This window comes from Camelus ferus, chromosome 6 (genome assembly GCF_009834535.1).
Source record: "Camelus ferus isolate YT-003-E chromosome 6, BCGSAC_Cfer_1.0, whole genome shotgun sequence".
Classification (NCBI taxonomy): Eukaryota; Metazoa; Chordata; class Mammalia; order Artiodactyla; family Camelidae; genus Camelus; species Camelus ferus.
The window spans coordinates 75,345,806-75,369,339 of record NC_045701.1 but is presented as its reverse complement, the minus strand read 5'-3'; the positions used below and the strand labels follow the sequence as shown (position 1 = coordinate 75,369,339).

General features: G+C 36.9%; 1 protein-coding gene, 1 long non-coding RNA gene and 1 other non-coding gene across 3 annotated transcripts in view; 2 read left to right on the top strand and 1 right to left on the bottom strand.

Annotated features, from left to right (window-relative positions):
• The window catches only part of LOC116664372, a 47,962-nt gene extending 41,655 nt beyond the window's left edge, over positions 1-6,307 (bottom strand). The window contains exon 1 of the long non-coding RNA XR_004320884.1: positions 6,159-6,307. This is a non-coding gene — a long non-coding RNA (uncharacterized LOC116664372). The remainder of the gene's footprint in view (positions 1-6,158) is intronic.
• Positions 6,308-6,453: 146 nt separating this feature from the next.
• The window catches only part of GTF2A1 (general transcription factor IIA subunit 1), a 40,334-nt gene continuing 23,253 nt past the window's right edge, over positions 6,454-23,534 (top strand). Inside the window, exons 1-4 of the mRNA XM_032482462.1 lie at positions 6,454-6,926; positions 10,674-10,775; positions 18,609-18,810; positions 20,515-20,579. Coding sequence (XP_032338353.1) covers positions 6,897-6,926; positions 10,674-10,775; positions 18,609-18,810; positions 20,515-20,579 — 399 coding nt within the window. The 5' untranslated portion in view covers positions 6,454-6,896. The remainder of the gene's footprint in view (positions 6,927-10,673; positions 10,776-18,608; positions 18,811-20,514; positions 20,580-23,534) is intronic.
• Positions 19,817-19,960, top strand: LOC116664595. The gene has a single exon (XR_004321116.1). It is a non-coding gene; the product is annotated as a small nucleolar RNA SNORA79 (small nucleolar RNA).

Below are 23,534 nucleotides of genomic sequence, written 5' to 3'. Positions count from 1 at the left end.
GAATTAAGAGGCAAATATGTGATGAATTCTATCCTTTGAAAATAAAACCATTGTTAGTGAGAAATATTACTCAAGAGGCAATAAAATACATGAAAAAGAAATGAAACATCACTGTAGGGATTGTGGTTTCCTAGTCTTGTACTCTACCTGGGCTCAGGTGTATTTTGCCATCCCGTGGCCACATAATAGTACTGATCTTTATCACACACAACAATATATCTGAAGGCTGAAAATCTATCATTTTGAGATTTATTGAGGAATGGTAATGCATTCCACACTTCACAAATGAGCAATTCTCTCTCTTGACTAGAGATTTATATAAAGCTTCTAGTTTTAAGCAATCTGAGTCATTTCAGGAAAGTGATGATTTTCAACTGATGTAGAAACAGAGAAATCAGTTATTCAAATGATCTGTCTTCAAAGAATCAATGAAAAATGTACTAATCTAGAGTGCAGTATGTGTTGTATCTCAAACTTGCAATTGCTTTCTTTGATTCTAATTTTACAGATAGAGAAAAGTTAGAGGTTCAAAAGATAGATATGAGTTCACTTAATTGGTGAACTCAATTCAGAGTGTGTTCTGATTCCTAATTTTTTGCTCCATGCCACTGCTCAACATGATCTAGACAAAGACAAAACAGAACCTACTTAATTTTCAGTACCATCAACATTATTATTGTTGTTCTGGTCACTAACCTTTACTGAGGACCTACTTTGTGCCAATCATTGTGCTAAGAGGCTCTACATGGATTACTGCTCAATTCTCACACGACCCTCTAAATAATGTTACTAACTGCCACTACCCAGATGACGTAACTTGCCTATGGTTGGGACAAGGACAAACATCATGGTCTGTGATTACAAAGCTCATGCTCTGGGTTACTGCTATACCGCTATCCCTGTCAATATACAACTGCCTCTTCTAATTTATTGTGCAATGACCTTGGCACAGGCCCAATTTATTTTTCTACCTATACAATGGCAGTTATACCATTGGCTCACTAGGTAAAACAGAAAGACTTCCTTTCCCCAATGTTCTATCACTGAAAATGGTCCACTTTCCTGTTTTATGAAAGCATTTCTAATATAATTACAAAGTTAGACAAAAATATTTTGATTATAGAGACTCTTGATAGAAAATGACCATTCCTGCCAAATTCAATAATTGAGTAGGTGCTATTTGGAATGGGAAATGGGTGATTTTCAACTAATGCAGAAACAGAGAAATCAGTTATTTAAGCGGTTTAATAAATGCTTCTTGATGATGCTCTTACAAAGGCACTTAGAGTTTATTGGGGCAAAATCTTCGTTTCAAGTCTCAATTTTGTATATGCTATCAAGTTTCTTCTCCCAAATGAAGTTTTACATATTATATAATTAGTATATATTTGACAAACTTAAGGAGCAATGTAATTTGATTCAAAACCTTCACATTCTTCTAGATTAATAACTTCTTATTTTTAAGACACTTGGAAAGAGCCTTAAACTTGCACCTCTAAAATTTCACAAGTATATAGCAATATGAGCTCAGGCAAGTCACTGCTTAACCTGTTTCCTAACCATAACAAAGGGTTACTATTACTTACCTCATTGGATTGTTACTAACTTTAAAGGAAGTACCATGTGATTAAATCCTTTAGAGTAAATCCATTATTATTATTGCTTTTCAACTTGGCAAGGAACATAAAACAGCAAATTTATCATCTTTTTTTTTTTTAATCTCCATTTTTCCTGTTTAAAATCCTTTCTTTTTGCCAACTCTCCTTACTTTGACAAACCATCCTATAACATTAACCCAGACCCTTGTTTGCAAGAAGGTATTTGAACTGTACCCTTTGATTTTTCTCTCAGAAACCCCTCTTAAAAGAAAGAGCAGCCCTTGGTATTTATGCAAATTCCTTACTTCCATTGTGATCTGGAATCTACAATAATCTTTCTGTCACCTCCCCTTTTATAATTTTAACTACTTCTACTATTAGAGGAAGGTAGGTTCTGGAGAAGAACTGAAACTGGCCCATCTAGTTCTAGTTTTAGTAGTGATTCTCTAAGACATAGTTTTAAGATTAACTACAGATTTAATTTACCTGCTATGATGTCTTTCACTACAAAATTGCCTATGTAGAATTATCTGTCATATTAGAAGTCTCTACCAAGTTGAAGATACATAAGTTAAGAAGATAAGTTGGCAGAAAAAGCAAAGATAAGTTGGCCATTAGAAGAATATATTTATAGAAACAACTGAAAAAAACACTTTATTTTCCACCACTTTTAACTGTCCCAGATCACAGCTATTCAAAGTGTGAATCAAGATAAGGCATACGTAGCTGAAATCCAAGAATTAGAGAAAGAGGAAACCCATGTAATTAAATGCAGTGTTTAATATTAATTACATTTATAACACAATACCAGGCCTTCTTGGGAATACCAACCACCTTTCAACTGAAAGGAAGCTGTATGGATAAAGAACCACTACTGATTATAAATAAGGATTAACTAGGTTTAGGTTTATTTTTAATGGAAAATTTTGTTTTATTCCAGTATGTGTTTGAATTTCCAACTGTCTCATAATTGTCATATTTCTTTTACAGTTTATTTGAATTAGGATCCAAATAAGTTCTACATATTATGACTGGTTGATATGTCTTTAAGTGTCTTTTAATCTGTAGGTTCCTCTCTGAATTTATTTGTTGAAGAAACTGCATTATTTGTCCAACAGCTCCACGGGTCTGGATTTTGACGACTGCATGCCTTATACATAGTTTAAAATGTCCCATCATCCTCTGTAATTTTTGAAGATTGTTAGTTGGATTTAGAAGCTTGATCACATTCAGGGTTCCTATTTTGGGCTAGTGGGGGTGAGGCTAGGACTAACTTATAGGTGATAGCATGTTCATCAGGAGGCTCATAGTATCTGGGTATTTTCCTTTTTATGATATTCACAGATGTCAGTACTTAATATCTCCATCTCTTAACTCATCAGAGGTTGCAAAATGGTGATATTCTATCATTCCTTATTCACTTACTAGCAGCAATACTTCTTTAAAGAGCAACTTCTTCTTACCTACTGTATTACTTTCCTGAGGCTGCTTTAATAAATAACCACAAACTTGGTGGCTTAAAAACAACAGAAATTTATTCTCTCACAGTTCTGGAGGCCAAAGTCCAAAATAAAGATGCTGGAAAAGTCATACTCCCTCTAGAGGCTCTAAGGGAGAATCCATTCTTTCCTATAAAAATGTGTACACATGCAAGTTCACATTAAAACTTAGAAAAGGAAAGATAAACCATCATTTTTTTAAAAAGAGAGTTATCTATAAGCACAAGGAGAAAATAATGTGAAGAGGAAAGGAACAGAGCTAGACTTATTTAAATATACTTTCTTGTTTAGATTCAACTCTATGAATAGCCATATACCAACAAATTGGACAATCTAGAAGAAATGGACAAATTTCTAGAAACTAACAGCCTGCTAAAACTGAATCAAGAAGAAATATAATTTGAACTGACCGGTCAGTAGAAGTGAAATAGAATCCATAATAAAAAAGCTCCCTGCAAACAAAAGTCCAGGACCAGACAGCTTCATTGGAGATCTACAAACATACAAACAACAACTCATACCTATCCTTCTCAAACTATTCTAAAAGACTGAAGAGGAGGGAACACTCCCAAATTCATTCTACGAAGCCACCATCACCCTCATATCAAAACCAAAGACACTACCAAAAGAGACAATTACAGGTCACTATCTTTGAGTTATCAAAAATCCTCGACAAAAATATTAGCAAACATAAAAAGGATCATACAGCATGATCAAGTTGGATTCATTCCAGGGTTGCAAGGATGGTTCGGCATACGCAAATCAATCAATTTGATGTACCACATTAACAAAAGGAAAGACAGAAACCATACGATATCATCTCAACAGATGCAAAAAAAACCCATTTAACAAAATTCAACATCCATTCATGATAAAAACTCTTACCAAAGTGGGTATAGAGGGAACAGACATATCTTAACATAATAAAAGCCATTTATGATAAAGCCAACATAATACTCAAGGATGAAAAGCAGAAAGTTTTCCTCCTAAATTCAGCAACAAGACAAGGATGCCCACTCTCACCACTTCTACTCAATATAATACTGGAAGTCCTAGCTACAGCAATCAGACAACAAAAAGAAATAGACATCTAAACTGGAAGTGAAGAGGTAAAACTGTCACTGTTTACAGATGACGTGACTTCCCTATATAGAGAATCCTAAAGTCTCCACACAAAAACTATTAGGACTAATAAATGAATTCAGCAAGGTAGCAAGATTAATATAGAGAAATCTGTTGCATTTCTTTACACTAACTACGAAATATCAGAAGTAGAAAGTAAAAAGAACAATCCCATTTAAAACCACATCAAAAAATAAAATACCTTGGAATAAACTTAACCAAGGAGGTGAAAGACTTATATGCTAAAACTATAAAACACTTGATAAAGGAAACTGAAATGATTCAAAGACATGGAAAGATATCACATGCTCTTGGATTGGAAGAATTAATATTGTTAAATTGCCATATTATCCAAAGCAATCTACAAATTTAATGCACTCCTTATCGAAATACCCATGACTTTCTTTCCAGAACTAGAATAAATAATCCTAAAAAATTTATATGGAACCACCAAAGAAATCTAGGTAAATATTACTTGTTGTAATTTAGAGTTTGTAAAGAGAGGCTGACTCAGAGCCTCCAAAGAGTCTGAAGGTCTTAACGAGGCTAGGACTGAGTTTTCTGCCTTTTTAATCCAATAAGTATATCCCATTATTTCATAGGTCACACCCAATCAAAACATACCTGTCATCAATCCCCTCAGGAATAATTCTGTGGAGCGTAAATCTCATAGGTTCTTTCCCCTGTCCTGTTTGCAATGATCTTAATCTTAACTGATAGCAAAACATTTGATCATTTAGTAATAATATCAAAAGGAAGAGAAGAAAATGAGGTGGAAGGTGACGGATTCCATGTACAAACAGTAGGTACTCATACAAGGTGGTAACCAATTCTCTTAAAATTATATGAAGCGAAAGCTGTTTACTACAACTTTCCGGGCTAACAGTCACCAGAGTATTAAATCAATTACAAATGTTGATAGAATGGTAAGTTTATATAATAAAGAAACACTATGATTTCGTTTGTTTGCTTTTCTCTTTCACTGTCCCCAGCCCCCGCAACATCCCCACAACATCCCACGGTGCAAGGAACTGAGAAGCAACCGATAGTCCTCAAATCTGGCTTCAGAGGCATAGAACTTTGACATTTTGTTTTGCTTTGACTTTTGAGGGTAAACTCCCTCACTTGTACCGACTACATTCCATGTCTCTAGAAATTCCTCAGGACAAGAAAATTAGGTACTGTGAGTTCTGCCTTCTAAACAGAGCAGTCTCTGTTCTGCGAGAAACACTGATACAAAAGCGGGATTAGCAGAGCAGGTCAAACGCCTATTGAATTACACTGCAAGACATGGACGTGTTCTGCCTGCTCTTTTCGCAAGGAGAGGCCATGTGAGTTGGTGAGTCAAGGGAAAGTATTTCAGAGGTTAGTCAGAACGTGCTGGCCACATGAAGTCACCGAATTTTGGCATTATTTTAAAAAACCAGGGAAAGTCGTGCTGTCATAAACTCGGTGGTGGTTTGTTTTTTGTCATTTCTACCACCTTAAGAAGTCATTTAGTAGTTCTTCAGGGGAACGGAAACCAACAGATTCTGTAGCTGTACTGGTGGAGACAGATAATTCAGCTGGCTTCAGGGATTATTAATTTTGTGCTAATGTGCTAATGGGCGTCCCAAATCAGCTTCCATCCTTCAGGAACTCGTACGCAATTTTGCAAGCAAAAGGCCCACCCTCAGCAAGAGGCACTAACGCCTGGAAACGCGGAGTCCGACCTGAGCGGTCACGGATGACTCCGCATTTAAACCTGCCCTTAGTCCGAGCGCGCCAGGGGCCGGAAACTGTGCCACGTGACCGAGCCTCCTCCGCGGCCATTCCTAGCGAGGCTGTTGCCACCACCCCTTCCACATTTACTAGCCCCTCTCCAGCCCAGGACAGCAAATAAACGCCCCATAGGAGGCGGTCCCAACTAGTTTTGGCCTCAAGTGTCACAAGAACTCACGCCTCTTCCAGCAATGCTTTGCAAGTTCCTCATCCCAAAGCAGTGGCAGGAGACTTCCGCCTGGGTGCCAACCACGTGATCACGCGAGACTTGGGGAGGCGGCCGTCAGACTTCTCTACTCAAATCCATGGCCCCGCCCACCCAACACTCTCCACGGCGCGTGATGACGCGCTCCGCGGCAGCCTCCGCCCCGGCGCGCCTGCGCACGCGGTTCTCGCGGTGTCTCGCGCTCAGCCCCGCCCACCTCTGCCCCCGCCCTTTCCGCCCCTCCCTCCCCCTCCGCCCTGTCTCTCGGCGGCGGCGGCGGCAGCGGCGGCTCGCGCAGCTCGTTGGCTCACTATATAAAGGGGAGAAGCGGGCGGACCGGACGGCTGGAGCTGCAGCCGGTGGCGGCAGCGGCGGCGCTGGGAGCGGCGACCGGTGGTGGTTTCCCTCCTTGGCGCGGGGTGGGGAGCGGGCAACGCCCCCCGGACCCCTAAAGGGTCGTGGCCTTTTTTTTTTTAAGGGCGATTCTCGAGTTTTAGCTCCGGGAGGACTGCCCCCCTCCTCCCCTTCTTCCTCCTTCTCTCGCCGCTCCCCTCTCCTCCGTCAGGATCCAATTTTGTTTAAATTTTTCCCCCCTTAATTTTGCGGTGGCTTGGGTCACCCTCCGGGTGTTTTGGTTTTTTTTTTTTTTTCGTTTTGTTTTTATCTTGTTTTCTCGGGGTTGCCCCCCTCTTGTTTGTGTTGTGTGTGGAAATGGCGAACTCGGCAAATACAAACACCGTGGTAAGGACGTGGTTCGGTGGCCGGCGGGGGCTTCGTTCAGGCGGCAGCAACGGCCGGACCGGGCGGGGGCGGGGACGGCGGCGACTCTCGGCCTCGACTCTCCTCAGCTGCCCGCGCGGCCACCGCCGCTTCCCGCCTCGAGCGGAGCGGGCCGGGGCGCCGGGCGCGGGGGGGCGCCGAGGGCTCGCGGCCGCGGCGGCGGGGAGGGCGGGGGTGCCGGCGGGGCCTGGGGCCGCCGCGGGGCGGTCCGGGCCGCGGAGGCGGTTGGGCCGGGGCGAGCGCGCGGCCCGGGCCCCAGACCCCGGCAGCCAGGAGGGAGGGCGGGAGGGGAGCCGCCGCTTCTCCCCGAAGCGGGCCCGACCTCGCTGGCTCGAGAAGGGCTCCCCGAAAAGCCTCAAAACAAAAACCGCGTCTGGGGAGTTAGGCGAATCCCCAAGACCCACCGCGATCCACTTTAATGCAGTGGAAGGTTAATGTCTACTTTGGGGTTACTTGGGGGTGTTCTGGCGGCTGTGCTTAGGGAGCGTTCACTGGGGCCATTTTACATTTAAAAAAAAAAAAAAAAGGACGAAGGTTGAAAAGCACTTATCTTGGCTCCTTCCGAATCGGTAAAATGGCGAAGGGGAAGCAAACCCCCCATCGTATCTTCGACTAGCAAAAGCACCAAAACAAACAAAGGCTACAGTGGTCAAAGTGCCCCGCTTTCGCCTTGAAATTTGCCTACTTCTCACCGTTTGTCCCTTTTTGGTTACTTGCGATCATGTAGGTTTGCAAAAAGCAGTCACATAAATAACCTTTTCAGTCCCCAACGCAATGTGATCACTAGTCCACCCCACTCTTATTTTTATTATGACAATAAAACACGTTTTTGCCCGGTCCCAAATGCAGCCCGAGGCCGCCCGACTCCGTACCGTTGACGACTCGGGTCGATCCATCATGGCTGCGGCCGCTTACCCTGCTTTTCAGTCCCTGAGCCTTGTGGTCCTCCTCCCTTTGGCTGCCCTGTTTATATAGAGCCATTGCCGCTCTCTAATATAGACTCTGCCAGGATGGGAAGGTGCTTTTCAGGCCTACGTCACCGCCTCTCCATTTAAACACCAGATCCGGCTTTAAATAGTGAGAGCTGCTGAGAGCGGGGCTGGGAGGTGCGTGCTCCCGAGGCTAGAGGCTGGCGTGTGCAGAGCTCAATTTATTTCTAGGTCCCTTACGTACACTGTAATTTCGTACCCATCTGGGGCTGCTTTCAGAGCCCCAAGTTTTTGTTTTGATGAGGCGGCTGGGACTTGCCGTCTTCGTTAGGGGAAAACAGAATTGCTGTCATTTTTAATTTTATTTTTATTTTAAAAAGAATTTTAGCTCAGATGTCTAATCGTTCTCGTATTAGAAGATGCGTGCATTATTGTCGGGAATTTAAAAAAAGGCTTTGTACATTAACTGTTAGCTGTAGGGGACTTGACTTTGGTAGGGTTTTGTTCTTCAACTATTCAGGTAATAGGTTAAAAATGTAGCTCCTAATACTTCATTATGTTTTGCTATAGTAAATGTCGGAGACACAGAGCTTTACAAAGAAATAGTTAAGTACCTAAAGCTTTGACATGTAGGATCTTATGCCTGCAGTACATTTATGTGTATGAGAATTGTGAGTAATGTGAGAAGGCTTAGTGCAAACTGGGTTTTAAAAAATTAAAATTCTTAAGTAGATGGCGTTTCTATTGCATTGGATATTAATATGATATCCGATATAGACATTAATCCAATGTATTTTCCAGTTTTGCACCAGGGACTAAGACTTTGGAAAGAAACCCTTTAATTAATCATTAGATAATGCCACCATTGGCCCTTTGATTTACCACTTTTTAAATTTGGAGTATCTGGTTTCTGAAAACCAGGGCAAACCTCCTAAATTACTATGTATTTCATAAAAGGCAAAAACTTTGCCTCAAGTAAGGTTTGGGTTTTTAAATGATGATTTTGAGATTGCTTATTTCAAATAATGCCTGTGTACTTACACTTTAAAACAGCAGTATTTTGGACGGAAATGCACATTTCCTTTCCATCAACTGTAGTGCTTGTAAACCCATTAAATGGTCAAGTTGTGGGTTTATTAAGGGACAAAAGCAAAGTCTTAAAGCAGGGTTGATTCATTAAGTAGGGAGTGCCAGAAGAAAGCAACATTATACCTACAAATATCTGGATCTCCAAGCAGAATATTTTTAGGGGTCACTGACTTCAAAAACATCGAAACATCTAGTCTGCTGAAAAAATAACTTACGTCACCAATTTAAGATTTATACTGCCAGTTTAAATTTACATTACCTCTTTATAATGCCTTGAAGAGTCATTGATTTTAGAAAACATTTTATAAATGTATTTTTGTAATTCAGTAGTTAAATTGCCATAGATAAGGTGATACCTAACCTTATAGAATCAGAATGTTTAAGGAGGCACAGTAGAGATGAACATTTTACACATTAATTTTAGTTCACAGGGATAGATTTGGCAAAATAAAAAAGCAAGTTAGTGGTTGAAACAGCAAAGGCAAGAACCTAGGTACATGAATTGTTTTTCTGGTTGTAGTGAAAAGAAATAAAGAGTTTTTAATGGTTGAAGTAAATTGTAGGGATGAACTCATTGTTTGTATTTTTGGCTAAGCAAGGACACACTTTCTTAGAGGGTTTCCCTATAATAACAGTATTGCTCATAGAGGTGCTAATGAAACAATCATTTTTGTTTGAGATTTGCTTATGAGAGCAAACCCTTGGTTTTATTGAGTAAGCAGTAACTTTTACCTTAAGCAAGATATAAAGCAAATAATGACACAGCATTAAAAGAAAAAGGCTGTTAACTCTGTGATAATGGATAGGATTTATAACAATGCAGTTCTGGTTTTACACTCTGACATGCAAACTTTCTTTTGTTTAACATGTTAAAAAGTAGGATGTGGGTTGGGTGAATTCTGGTTTTTCAGAAATACTTTATATACTTTGAAAGTGCTTTTATATCTATTCTCATTTTTCTGGCAGCCTTCTAAAAGCAAGCTTCTCCTCCTTCCCCCCAAGGAATGCCAACAATAAAATAAAATACATATCGAGGCTATTCTTGATTCTGCTCCATAGCATCATCTGGGCAGTGGTAGGAGAGAAGTCCTGGGCAAGAATCATCGTGTCCTGTTCCTCTGGGAGTTTGAGACCTGTTAATTGTGGGTATATGAGCAGCATAATGGTGTGGGTGAAAGGTACAGACTGGCTAACAAAAAAACAGAAATTAGGTGATTTTTTTAAATGTGAATGCTCATTGAGTTGCAGATTATTACCAGGGAAGACATAAGGTTCTCTAAAGGCTACGACTGAGTGGTGAGGTTAAAAGATATAACAGATTAAAACCAAGCAAAGGAATAATAGGAACCAGACATAGCAACCCATAAAGCTATATTGTTGGATCGCATTAAATGTTTTGGCTATAACAACATAAAAAATTATAACTGGAAATTGTGTGGACCTTGTATGCTTAAGGATCTTCTGGATATGAATTGCATTAAATAGTTTAAAACTTCCGTTAAAACATGCAGTCTAATAATTTAACTAAAGCAAATCATGATTATTAGGATGGCCATATCTCTAAAGTTGTATCTTCTAAAATAAGTTTTTGATAGTTGGAAAAATGACTATTGTATTACATTTAGTTTGCTTTGAATTTGTAAAAACTTGTTACACATTTTTCAACCGTCTTTTATTTTTTCCTTTAAAGCCTAAATTGTATAGATCTGTGATTGAAGATGTTATTAATGATGTGAGAGACATCTTTTTGGATGATGGAGTCGATGAGCAAGTTCTGATGGAACTAAAAACTGTGAGTCTGCCCCTCCTTTTTTTTTAAAAACATTTTCTTCAGCCAGAGACTAACCCACAATTTCTGTATACGGTGAACATTTGACTTTGTTACAGGAGGCAGTATAGTTAAGTGAAGTGTGCTGGTTTTAAATCCCAACTCTTCCCATCCATTCTTCCTCTGACCTTGGGCAAAATACTTACATTGCAGTTTCCTTATTTGTGACATGGAAGTTGATGGTACTTTCCTTTTAGGTTTGTTTTGAGGAGTAAATGTAGTAAATAAATAAAGTGCTTACTTAGCCCAGTACCTGGCAGTAGCATTAACTATTATTAATGGATAGTTAACATCCATTTATGGTCTAACTACTTGACATACCTGTAAGTTGTTTTCCTTTTTCTTTATTTGTGACCTTAATGTACCTGTGTTTTAAAATGTGTTTATGCTGTAATGTACCTATGTGCTAAAGTGTGTTTATGTTGTGGAGATTGAATAAGTGCTTGATAAAAGAATTTCATGTTCTGGGGTCCAATTCTCTATGTGGGCCAAATATTGGGTTTATAATAAATTTTACTTTGGGAGCTCGTTTTCTGTTTTCTTAGATTTACTTAGATTTAAACATACTTAGGTTACTTAGATTTAAGATAATTTTATTAAGCATTTGTGTTTTCCTAGTGTTGTAATGACTCAGAGAATCACGAAATATTTTTGCTTTATTGCTCAGAACAGTGGTTTTCAATGTATGGTCCCTGAAGTTCCCCACAGGCTCTTCCAGGGGGTCCATGAGGTTGGGCTTGAGTCTGAATAATCATAGCATGTCTGTCGTATTTCCAGTGAATGTGTGTTCTATGGAAAAAGTGACCAGTTAAACTTGCAACTCAAACACACAAGTGTTTTTCCTTGAGATTAACTGCTCATATGCAGCAGAAGTGCCTTATGCATGCTTCCCATTTTGATGCACTGAATATTAAAAAGATGTTTTACTTAAGGTTTGAGATGAGATCAGTGTTGATATTAAGACCTGTGATTGTTTGATATTCTGTAATGAAATGTGTTAACATTTGGAGTATCTGCATAATTCACTGAACTCATATTCTCCAAATGATGAATGCATGATGTTGCAAAATGCCTTCAGAGTGAAAGATAAATTAATGGATTTTAATCGAAGAGTATGAAAGTTCACTGGTATATGGTTTCAGATTGTACACTGCAGCTAACTTTTAAGAAACATAAAATACTTTTTCCCTTCCCAACTACTTGGCTGTGGGAAGGCAGATTTTCTTCATATGCTTCAACCAAAACAACAAAGTGAACAGCAGAAGCAGATATAAAAATCCAGCTGTTTTCCTTTAAGCCATTTCTCACTAGATTTTATTTAGAAAATATGGTTATTTTCATTAAAAACATGTTCTTTATGTTAACATGTAAAGGATATATTGTTATTTTTAAATAATTAGTAAACATTTTTTTAAAAAATCTTAGTTATAATTTCATAAAAGCTCTTTGAGGTCCTCATTAATTTGTGAAAGTGATAAAGGATCCTGAGAACAGTTTTAAAACTGCTGGCTTAGAAATTGAGTATTGAGCTTCTTTCGAGGTATATACAAATAAGTAATCATAGTTCATGAGAATGAGATGATAAAATACTTATCTACCTTGAGAGAAATGTAATCATTACTGAAAGTGAAGATTAGGTATCTAAAAATACAAATGAAGGAATGCCAACTCTGAGACATGAGTTGGAAAAACAGCAGTATAAACTACTCAAACACATAAAGTATCCCCTCCAGAGATATGAGTAATAAGAGAACAAGTTTATTTTGATTCCTTAGTATTATGTGGAATGAGTATTTTACAATTTGTTACCCTCTTATAATGGTTGTCCTTGTAGTTCTGTGACCTTATGTACAAGGGACAACATTTTTCGGTGTAGAATATCAGTCCCAAAGACTTTACTCTAGGTCAAACTAGTGGTCAGTCCAAGTTGTTTGTTACCTTACCTGCTTTTGCTTTTCGGAATCTGGAGTTGATCTTTCCTGCTGGTCCCAATAGAATTGAGATATTCTTTCTAAAGAGAATGAATTGTTTTTGAGACCAAATAGCTCTACCTGCATTTTTATTACATATGACTTTTTTAGAAGAAGTATACGTATAAAAATTTGTTTAATAGGATATGTAAATAATATATGTTTTATAGGTTACACACTAGTTTTTGCTTAATGGTTGGTTTTAAATGACAGAAATTGTGACTTAACTCAGCTTAGAATCCTCAGCCTCTACACTAATGCCTGGCATATGTAGTTGGCATTCAGTAAATAAACTGGTTAACAACAAATGTGGCTCCAGAATTTAACTGAACAAAGTAGTTTAAGGTTTTTGTTGTTTTTTAAAAATGGGGCATACTCTTCTATTCTGAGTTGTAGCTGGATTTAAATTTAAAACTATTAAATTGAAATGAGTTTATGTTATTTTAATTCTCTGCACTAAATTTCTTCAGGATCTCATTAGAATTTCCAGAATGTGCCCTAGTTTTAACAGTTTGACAGTTAGCACTATCCAACAGAACTTCCTGTGGTGACGAAAATGTTCTATATCTGTGTCCTCCAGTATGGTAGCCACTAGCTACATGTTGCTAGTAAACATTTGACATGTGGTTAGTGGAACTGAAGAACTGAATTTTTATTACAGTTAATTTCCGTTTAAATCACCATGTGTGGCTAGTGGCTACTTTATTGGACCCTATTTAGATAGTCTTGTAATGAAAACTAACATTAATTTCATAGTTTGTGGTTTTTAAAGGACTTTGTTATTAGCTTTAGCCCCTATCTCCTCTCTTTTTGGCTCTTTTACAAACTTATTGAAAACTTACATACAGCTGTGAAGGATACAGTGGTGAGTTAGATTATCCATTAAGATGAGTAATGAGAGTGCCTATAATTTAAAATTTACCTAGATAACGCTGGAAGGAAGGTGATTCCAGAAAATTGAACCTGATTCTCGAAATTCTCTCTTTATACTGTGGGCCTCCTTTACTGTATGAATTGTGGGGGATAGAAAAGACACATAAAATAGTCTTGATTTCCTTCCTTCCTTCCTTCCTTCCTTCCTTCCCTCCCTCCCTCCCTCCCTCCCTCCCTCCTTCCCTTTCTCTTCTTTCCTTCCTTCTCTCTCACTTTCTTCCTTTCTTTCTTTGTATAATTGACCTACAACACTGTGTTAGTTCCAGGTTAATGATTTAGTATTCATACACGTTACCACTTGATTTTCAATAATCTGTATTTGAATGTGAATTGTGTTTTGGATAGGTAAATAGCTATAGGTGGGAATGACAGCCTAGAAATCCTTTTCAAAGTGAATGATAAAATAATCCTGATTTCTAGACTGTCAAACCTACCGGTATCCAAATAGTGAGTACTATGGGAGATACAAAACATGGCCTCTTTTTTTCAGTAAAATAAAGTTACAAAAATTTTCTCAATTGGAGGCAGATCTTAAACTCGGTTAATTTGTCTCAAGATCAGGTTTCTCAGCCTTGGCACTGTGACATTTTGGACCCGTTAATTCTTTGTTGTAGAAGGCTGTCCTGTTCATTGTAGAATGTTAGCTGCATGACTGACCTCTGCCCACTAGATGCCAGTAGCACCCCTCAGTTCTGACAGCCAGGAATGTGTCCAGACATTGCCAGATGTCCCTGGGGGGCAAACCCACCCCTGAATGAGAACCACTATTCTAAATATGCTCTAGTTGTATATAAATACTTGGATCATAAGTTGAACAGTGATGCATTATTCCACTTCATTTGCCCTTGGGGAAACTTCTGTCCCTCAACATCATTTCTAGGAAGCCCAGAAATGCAGTAGTCTTACATTTTATCTAGGAACTAGATGCTTTGTGAAGGTAGAGTCCTTCAGAATTTCTAGCCCAGCATAGTGCCAGGAAGCAGCAGACCTAATCACATTTTATAGATCAAAAGAGACTCAGGGAATATGCTTTGACAAGGTCACTTAGCAAGTAGCAGAGACTTGAACTTTTGTCTCCAGGTAAGTAAGGTACCAGAGTTGTGACTAGACCTGCTCTGTTAGTAGCAGTATAATTTAGAGATTAGAAACTGGACACCCCAAACTGGGGAATTGGGGTGTGGCAAGTGAGGTGCCTAGGGTCCAAAATTTAAAAGACATTCACTCTACACTCTCAGGGTTCATCTCTAACTGGGAACTCTGGAGTCAGGTTGCCTGGATTGTATCTTGGTTTTGCCAGCTATTAGTTGGTGATCTTGGATAAGATACCTGACTTCTTCCTCAGGTTCTTTTTCAGTAAAAAGGAGATGATAATAGTAATGTCTATAAAAATGAAATAATAATATTAAAGAATGTTTGTGAAAAATGAATCTGTACATGTAAAGTACTTAACAAGTGCATGGTAAGAATCGAGTATTAGTCTAGTAAAAGTGATGTATAGATGTAGATCTGATTCATTTTGGGAACAGAAAATGAATTTTCTCCATGTGTAATTTCAGAGACCTGCCAAAGATTGCTGAAGTAAGACTGCCAGAAATAATAGCTACTGTGTTGGGGGGAAAAGAATACTACTATAAAAATGAGGAGAAAAAGAGTTCTCCCTGTTTTTGAAGCAAAATAAATAAGTAAATCACAATTCAGTATTCTTGGTAGTCTTCAGGGGTATTAAATGATTATTGTTTCCAAAACAGTATTACATTCTTTGTTTATTTTAAACTGATATTTTAAAAAGAATATTTTGATAAATAAAATTACATAAAAATGAAATTGGAGAGAAACAAAATATGCAACTAATTGGAACTTTACATTATTTGATAATATAAGCTTAATGCTAAATATTTGTATGGTACTATTATATTTTTCACATTACCTGGAACAGTATTTGTTACTTTGTAAATATGGATTATCAGTGGACTGCTACTCCAACACCCCCTCCTCCTACTCCCCCGAAAAGCCGCTAGAGGTGTGGGGGGGTCTGTTTGCTCATCATAATGACTAGTGGGCATTTTTGGTATTTAGTAGGCTAGAGCCAGGAATATTGCATTTCCTCTACACTTCTGTAGTAATACCCTGTAAATAAAGAGTTGTCTTGCTTAAAATGTCAGTAGCATCCTTATAGAGAAACACTACCCTAGAAAACAGTAGTTTGTTTTCCATTCTCTTCTTTGAAATTAATGTTTAATGTTTGGTAAGTTCTTAGTGATTTTGTTAGTTCCTGAATAAGACATAGTCTCTGACCTGAAGGAGTTCATACTTTAGTAGAGAAGGTAGACTTAGAGTGAAAAGTGTACCAATAGAAATGTTCCTAAGGTATAGAGCCAGTGAGTGATTTATTTGAGGCTGTGTGACTTTGCATTTGCATTGTTTGGGGAATTGTGTGTGATGACTTCCAATCATAAGTATTTTACTAAGATTCAGACAGGAGATATGTATACTATATTCAGGGAACTACAAGTAGTTTGGAAAACAGAGTGCAAGTTATAGTAGCCAAGAGTTAACTTACTGTGTTAATGAGCTTGGTCTTTAGCGTGAGAAGGATTCTCTGAGGTACTAGTTAAAAATGCAGATTTTTTGGGCTTCGGCTCCCAAGAGCCTCACTTGATAGGAGTACAATCTGACTTTTTTTTTTTTAATTTGATTGCATTTACAAAAAAAAAAACCAAAACCAAATTGCTTGAACCCACTAATGGGTTACATTCTGCAGTTTGAAACACAGTGGCTTAGACTTTAAAGCATCAGTTGTCACTTTAGTGTGTGTCAGAGTAACCTGGACAGGTTATTAAAACAGATTCCCCAGAGTTGCTGGCTCGGGGCCAGTGGGTAGGGGTGAGGGAGCTGAGAATTAGTATGTCTAACAAGTTCCCAGGTGATGCTGGTTCTGTTGGTGCAGGACCACATTTTGAGGACTACTGATTGACAGAGGATAGATTGGAAGGACAAGTTTCCACTAAAATGTAAGCTCAGTTAGGACAAAGGTTTTTGTCAGATTTGTTCACTGCCAGTTGTGAATGCCACTAACAGTGTCTAGTATAGGAGATACTCTAATTATTTGTAGAATGAGTGACTCGATGTAGGAAGTTCAGTGAGCTCTGTCGTTACCTTTTGCAATAGTACTCGGGAAGAAAGGACTTAAAAGGGGCAATAATAATAGGGATAGATTGGAACAATTCTTCTGAGGGAAAACTGACAATATTGATTGGGTATTGTGGTGGATTCTGATTCATAGATCATGGGCTTAGGAGGCTAGGTAGGTGAGTTGTGGTATCCAGCACTTAGCACATAATATGTATTAATTAATATTTGTCATTATCATGGAAGCTTGGTTGAAGTGATGAGTCACATTGCAGCAGGTAGACCAATTGGAGATGATAAATCTGAAATACTAAGTTTAGAAAATTATGATCTAAAAAACTGTTTCGTAAGGCATTATTAGTATTTTTTTCCCTTTGATTTTTGGCTTACAAGAACTAGGTTTTCTTTTGTTTCAGAATAGGGGAAAGAATTGTGGAAGATTCGGATGATAGACTGTTTGGGAGCTTCACTATATAATAGTCTGAATGTTTTATTCAGTGCATAAGCCTATTTTGTACTATGTGCTATGCTAGGTGCCCACTTTACAGAGATTAACCAGACAAAACTTAAGCTCTTAAAGAGTAGTCCTTTGTTACCCTAGGGAGAACCCTAGCTGTTTTTAGACTGGGATATGCAGAGACTTAGACTTATTAGCTGGAAGTGAGTTTAGAAGTAATCTAGGGGGGAGGGAAATAGTTCAGTGGTAGAGTACCTCCAATCCCCAGTACCTCCATTAAAAAATAAAAATAAAAGTAATTAATTCAATTTATTCCCTTTTGAGATGAGGAAAATGCCCAAGAAAGATAAATGGTTTGTCCATAAAGCTGATTAAAGGCCAAACCAGGGCTAACTGGGTTCCTGATTTCTGGTATAATGCTCTATTACACAATATCACCACCATCATAATTATAGTAACTAGCACTTACTGATAACTGACTTTATACTAGACTCTGATAAATGTTTTACAAGCATATTTACAAGGATTTGAATGTTTAAGGAACACTTTGTTACTTTCTTGGGCAATTTTCTGTAGATTGAACACTAAATCTGGTAGAGAGGAAATGTGTTAGGGAGAAAGATGGAATAGTTGTAAATATTATCTTTTCCTTCTTTCTTTTGCCAACTTTTGATTTTTTTTTTCCCTCTTCATCACAGAAGCTGTCCTAGGGTGAGATGAGAAAATAGAAGTTGTTGAGCAGAAAAGGGATTGTCAATCCTTTTCATAATAGGAGGGGGAGGGGAATTTCAAAAAGTATGAAGGGTTGAGAATACCTCGAAAAGCATTAGACAAAGTTGGGTTATTCTAACTTGAGGATTGCCTCTACATATTTTTCATTGTGCAAATCAAGAAAAATGAACTTGTTTTATATATGTTATTTAAAAGTTAGAAAATACTATATTAAAGATTTCCATGAAAATAGTTAATAATGGATTTGATATGATGACTTTTGATTACTGAAAAAAATGCTTATATGAAATTCTGCCTCTTAACCAAGGAATACCATAGAAAGTTTGTTGAAGATATTAAAAATAAAAACAAAAAAATTATTCAATACTCTTAGGTAGCAAAAATGAGGTTTGATACTTTAAAACTTAGTGTTCATTATGCATACAGTTGGATAAGAGAGATTGGTAGATTTTTGGTTGTATTCATTTTGAAAATGGAAGAATTTTATAAACAGACTAATAAAGTATATTTTGTCCTTATGTCCAGCATTATCTTCCCTGACCTTCACTTAGAAATCTTTAATGTTCTTTGCCTTAGTTATGGGAGAATAAACTCATGCAGTCTAGGGCAGTGGATGGATTTCATTCAGAAGAGCAGCAGCTTTTATTGCAAGTCCAGCAGCAGCATCAGCCTCAGCAGCAGCAGCACCACCACCACCAGCACCAGCAGGCTCAGCCGCAGCAGACGGTGCCCCCGCAGGCGCAGGCCCAGCAGGTCCTCATTCCCGCGTCCCAGCAAGGTGAGACTGCGTGTGTTGTCCTGCTTAGAACTTGGACATGAAAGTTGTCCTTCTCAAAGAAGAGAAAATGAATTTCTCCTTTCTATTGGTTGAGGAGGGGGTGAGTGGTGTATATGTGTGTATTTATGTGTAAATTTGTATAAAATGTGGATTCTGTTTGTGTAGTAATGATAAATAATTCACTAAGAGAAAGCCTAAAATGATACTCAGTTAAGTATATTAACACTTTCTTTTGAGATAGCTACCTAATAGTGGATTTCCTAAAATAAGTTAAATCTGTAAAGATTTATTTACTAAAGATTTCATTATTTTAAATGGTAGAGTCATTATCTACTTTCTTTATGGAACTGATTTATCCCTTCAAAGATATGTTTGAATTTAGCTTTTATAAATATATCTTAAACATTGGAGAATTTTTGTAACCATGTTTGGGCAATTTGAAATTTTAATTCCCTAGTAGTTTATGTTAACTCTAAATTGACTTTTAGATTTTGTTTAAGGGAAGAGTGGATCTATAACATCTTAATTTATATCGTGTGCTTCAAAGGTAAGAAAAAAACAAGTATTTATAGACTGTGTCCATAGTATTTTGTACTGTGCAAGTCATTTTATAGGTTTTCTTTCACTGAAGCCTATTAAGAGGCTCCTTGAAGTAGCACTTAAAACATCACAGCTGAGGAAAATCTGGGTCCTGAAAAGGCTTGATCCTTTGCATGCAGTATTTTCTGTCATAACAAACATCTTTTCAGTTACAAAACTTCCTGGACATTAGAGTTTTGTACATTTTGTTATCAGAGGAAAATGAAAGTAAATGAAAGCTTATTTTAAGGTAACTGTTTATTTACCCATTTGCTTCACCTGAGAGTATATGTAAGACTTAAAATTGATAGTGATGCATAGTAGAAATGTCTCTTTGGGTTATTTTACTTTTATGTCAAATAAAACTCTTAGTATTTGATTTTATTCTACATCTTGTATCTAATAATTTTATCCTTTTTATCTGTTTTGATGGCTGTTCTTCCTATTGCCTTAAGGCCTGGCAGTAGGATTTTAGGTCATCATAAATTAAAATTTGATTTTCTTCACTCAGAGAATGTTAGGATAATGGGATTATCTGTTTATTCTCTGAAATTTGCGGAATCAAACACAGTTCCTTTTACACTTGAGTAACATTGCCATTATTTCTGATTTTTATTTTTTAAAAAGTTAATGGAAGTAACTTTAAATTCTGGCAACTGTTAAATTGGAAGAAAAGGGCTCTGTATATTAAAAAAACCTGTGTAGATTTTTGAGCTCTTCATGAGTTAATAACTCATTCCAACAATATTATTAAATCAGTAAAACAGTTAATGTTTAGTTGGCAAGACAATTTTAAATTATGTTTGAAAATTTCTAGTTTAAGAATTCACAGAAATGTATGTTTAGGTGTTAGGTCTCTCATTACTTTGTGTTCCCACATTCTCTCGTGTCCTTAGGTATTATTACTCAAATCTATTTTTTTAATTGTGGTTTTCCTGTATAAGGTGGGTATATCACAGCACTTACTTACCTTAGAAATTTATAACATTGTGAAGTATCAAATGGTTGAGTGCATTTGCATGAAGAAAGTGTGGAAAGCGTGAAAAAAATTTTCAACATCGTATATTCTAAGAAATAGCCTCATGGTTCCTTGCTTTTATGTATGCTTGTTTGTTTTTTTTATAGCTGCAGCACCACAAGTTATTGTTCCTGATTCTAAGCTGATACAACATATGAATGCATCAAACATGGTAAGATTCAGAAAATAGTGCTTTGCTTGGTTCTGTTTATTGTAACCCAGATTGTGATTATGCTTATGTATGTTGTATATTAACAACTTGAAATTTATATGAGACTTGAGCAAAATAGCTGTTTTATTTGGTTTCCTAAATATTGGATTTAGCAGCAAATCTTAAGTTTAGCTTAATATTTAGACATTTCAGTTAATAGAATTATGCAACCTTCTATTGAAAATACCAAAAGGATGGTGCTTTGGGAGTTATTTCATCTTCTTTTTTTGAGGAAAATAGGTTTAGGGGACCTACCAAAGATATTATGCTAAATATAATTGTTTCAGAAGACCCATTAACAGCAAGAGTTTAGGAATGCTAAGAATTATAAACTTTTTAAAGATGAAAATGAACTGTTTGGAAAATTCAAGATAACTGTTTCTTATAATATGTCAAGTGCCACTTAAAATGCATTTTAATCAGTTGAGTTTTATACATCCAGATTTTTTTAACAAAAAAACCACTTTTTTTTTTAAAGTTAGATTTTGTGAGCGATGAATAGTGAATCTGAAAGCTCATTTGTAATTTATAAGCCATATAGGAAGCAGGGCTCACCTACTAGACAAATGACTTCTTTTATACCAGCCTTACAAATCTATAATGTCACAGAATTGTACTTTTCTATATAAAAGTAGAAATTGAAATTTTTTGATTTATAAGAAATCAGGGATCTCTTCTAGCAATCCCATTTCTAGGCATGTATCTGGAGAAAACTAATTTGAAAAAATACATGCACCCCATTGTTCACAGTAGCATTATTTGCAGTAGCCAAGACATGGAAGCAACCTAAATGTCCATTGACAGATGATTGGATAAAGAAGTTGTGTGTACACACACACACACACACACACACACACACGAATACTACTCAGCCATAAAAAAGAATGAAATAATGCCATTTGCAGCAATATGGGTGGACTCAGAGATTATCATACTAAGTGAAATAAGTCAGGTAGGGAAAGACAAATATCATATGATATCACTTATATGTGGAATCTTAAAAAAATGATACAGATTAACTATTTACAAGACAGAAAGAGACTCAGTCATAGAAAACAAACTTATGGTTACCAAAGGGGAGAGGTGGAAGGGATAAATTAGGAATTTGGGATTAGCAGATATGAACTACTATATATAAAGTAGATAAACAACAAGATCCTAATGTGTAGCACAGGGAACTACATTCAATATCTTGTAATAACCTATAATGAGAAAGAATGTGTGTGTGTGTGTGTGTGTGTCTGTCTGTCTGTCTGTCTATCTATCTATCTATCTATCTAAATCTCTATGCTGTACCCCAGAAACTAACACAACAAAATAAATCTACTATCCTTCAGTTAAAAAGAAAATCAAGCATTTCTATTTGTACTTCCAGTTCAGGTTGCTAGAATCAGTTCTTCTGCATGAAAATGACAAATTTCCATGCCTGTCATTTCTCACAAGAATTTTTATTATTCAGAAAAAAATTCATTTCAGTTCGTAGGCCCCAGGTTTCTTTTTACTGTCCACCCTTAAAAATAAGTATACTGTAGAATCCACATTGCAGCTGGTACTATTGAAATTGTTTCCTAGGGAATAACTTGTGTCGTTTTTAAAACAGGAAGTTTGATAGAATCACTTAAGAGTAGACCCATCTTGTTTTGAAGAATTTTCAGTGTTGTGGGAGACAATTTTGAATTAAAATTATGTTTAAAGAGATTGGAGCTAAGCTTATGGCCTGTCTCTTACTGATTTGTTACATCTCCTTGATTCTAAAGAGCATGTGTATTTAAATAGATCATAGGTCAGACTTCAGTGAGTAAAATGTATGAGCGTTTACGTGTATTTCTACATTTTACTTGTATTCACTCAATGTGGTCTCCATGTCTTTTCAATGTTCTGGAACAATATAAGTCTCTTTACAAATAAAAGGTTTTTTTTGATTTTTGTTTGTTTGCATTATTATTCCTTATTCAAAGATACTTGTTTAAAAACAGTTTTTTTTAATAGCTTTGTGTACTTTGGGAATGAACATACTGAAAAATGATGTGATTGCATATGAATATGGAATAGTGATAATATAATTGGTAGAAGGTTCAGGGAACTTATGAAATAGGACCTTACATCAAACTAGTTTTGCAGGTTCTCTTTATGAAATTATTGCTCTAATGCATTACCCATGTTGGGGCTATTCATTTCCAGCAGACATTAATAAAAGATGGTTTGTGTATGATGCATCTCTCAACAAATATTTATGGCATCTTGAATGTGCAGAATTATGTAGGTGGTTATTGTGTCATGTGTGCTATATAGAAACTGCCGTGTCAGTTTGCCAGTAGAGGGAAATCTTTTAATCTTATAAAATATGAATTATAGGCACTCAGTATTCCTAAATAGTAAGTGGTTGTTAATATGTTCCTTAAACTTAGATTACCTTTCATTTGCCTCTGTGGACAAGATTTATGTAGATCTTTCATTTTTTTTTTTAAAACAAACAAAATGCAAAACTTGCATTTACAAAGAGAACCTCGTGGGCTATAGCTAGATTCTGAGGACATAGTGGGAATTTCAGGCTTAAGATTTGGAGATTACTCAGGCCTGTCAAATGGCAACAACAACTATATTTTCTTGGAAAGCTATACCTTGGTAGTTGTTGTATCATTAACCCATTTGAGTTTAAGTTTTGTTGACTTCTCTGGCATTACCATCTGCAAAACACATTATATTTGTTTCTCGAAGTTTATTCGAATAGAGGTGTTTATAAAAATGTATAGGTTGGATTGAGTATATGAAGGCTTGGTACCTTAAAAAAGATTTAAGGGGGATAGGGGAAAAAACTACCTACATATAGTTAGTAGTGAGATACATGGAAATACTTGGGGTTCAGGATAAAAAATGCTTGTAAAATTGTAGTTAATTCTTTTGGAGGAAAGGAAA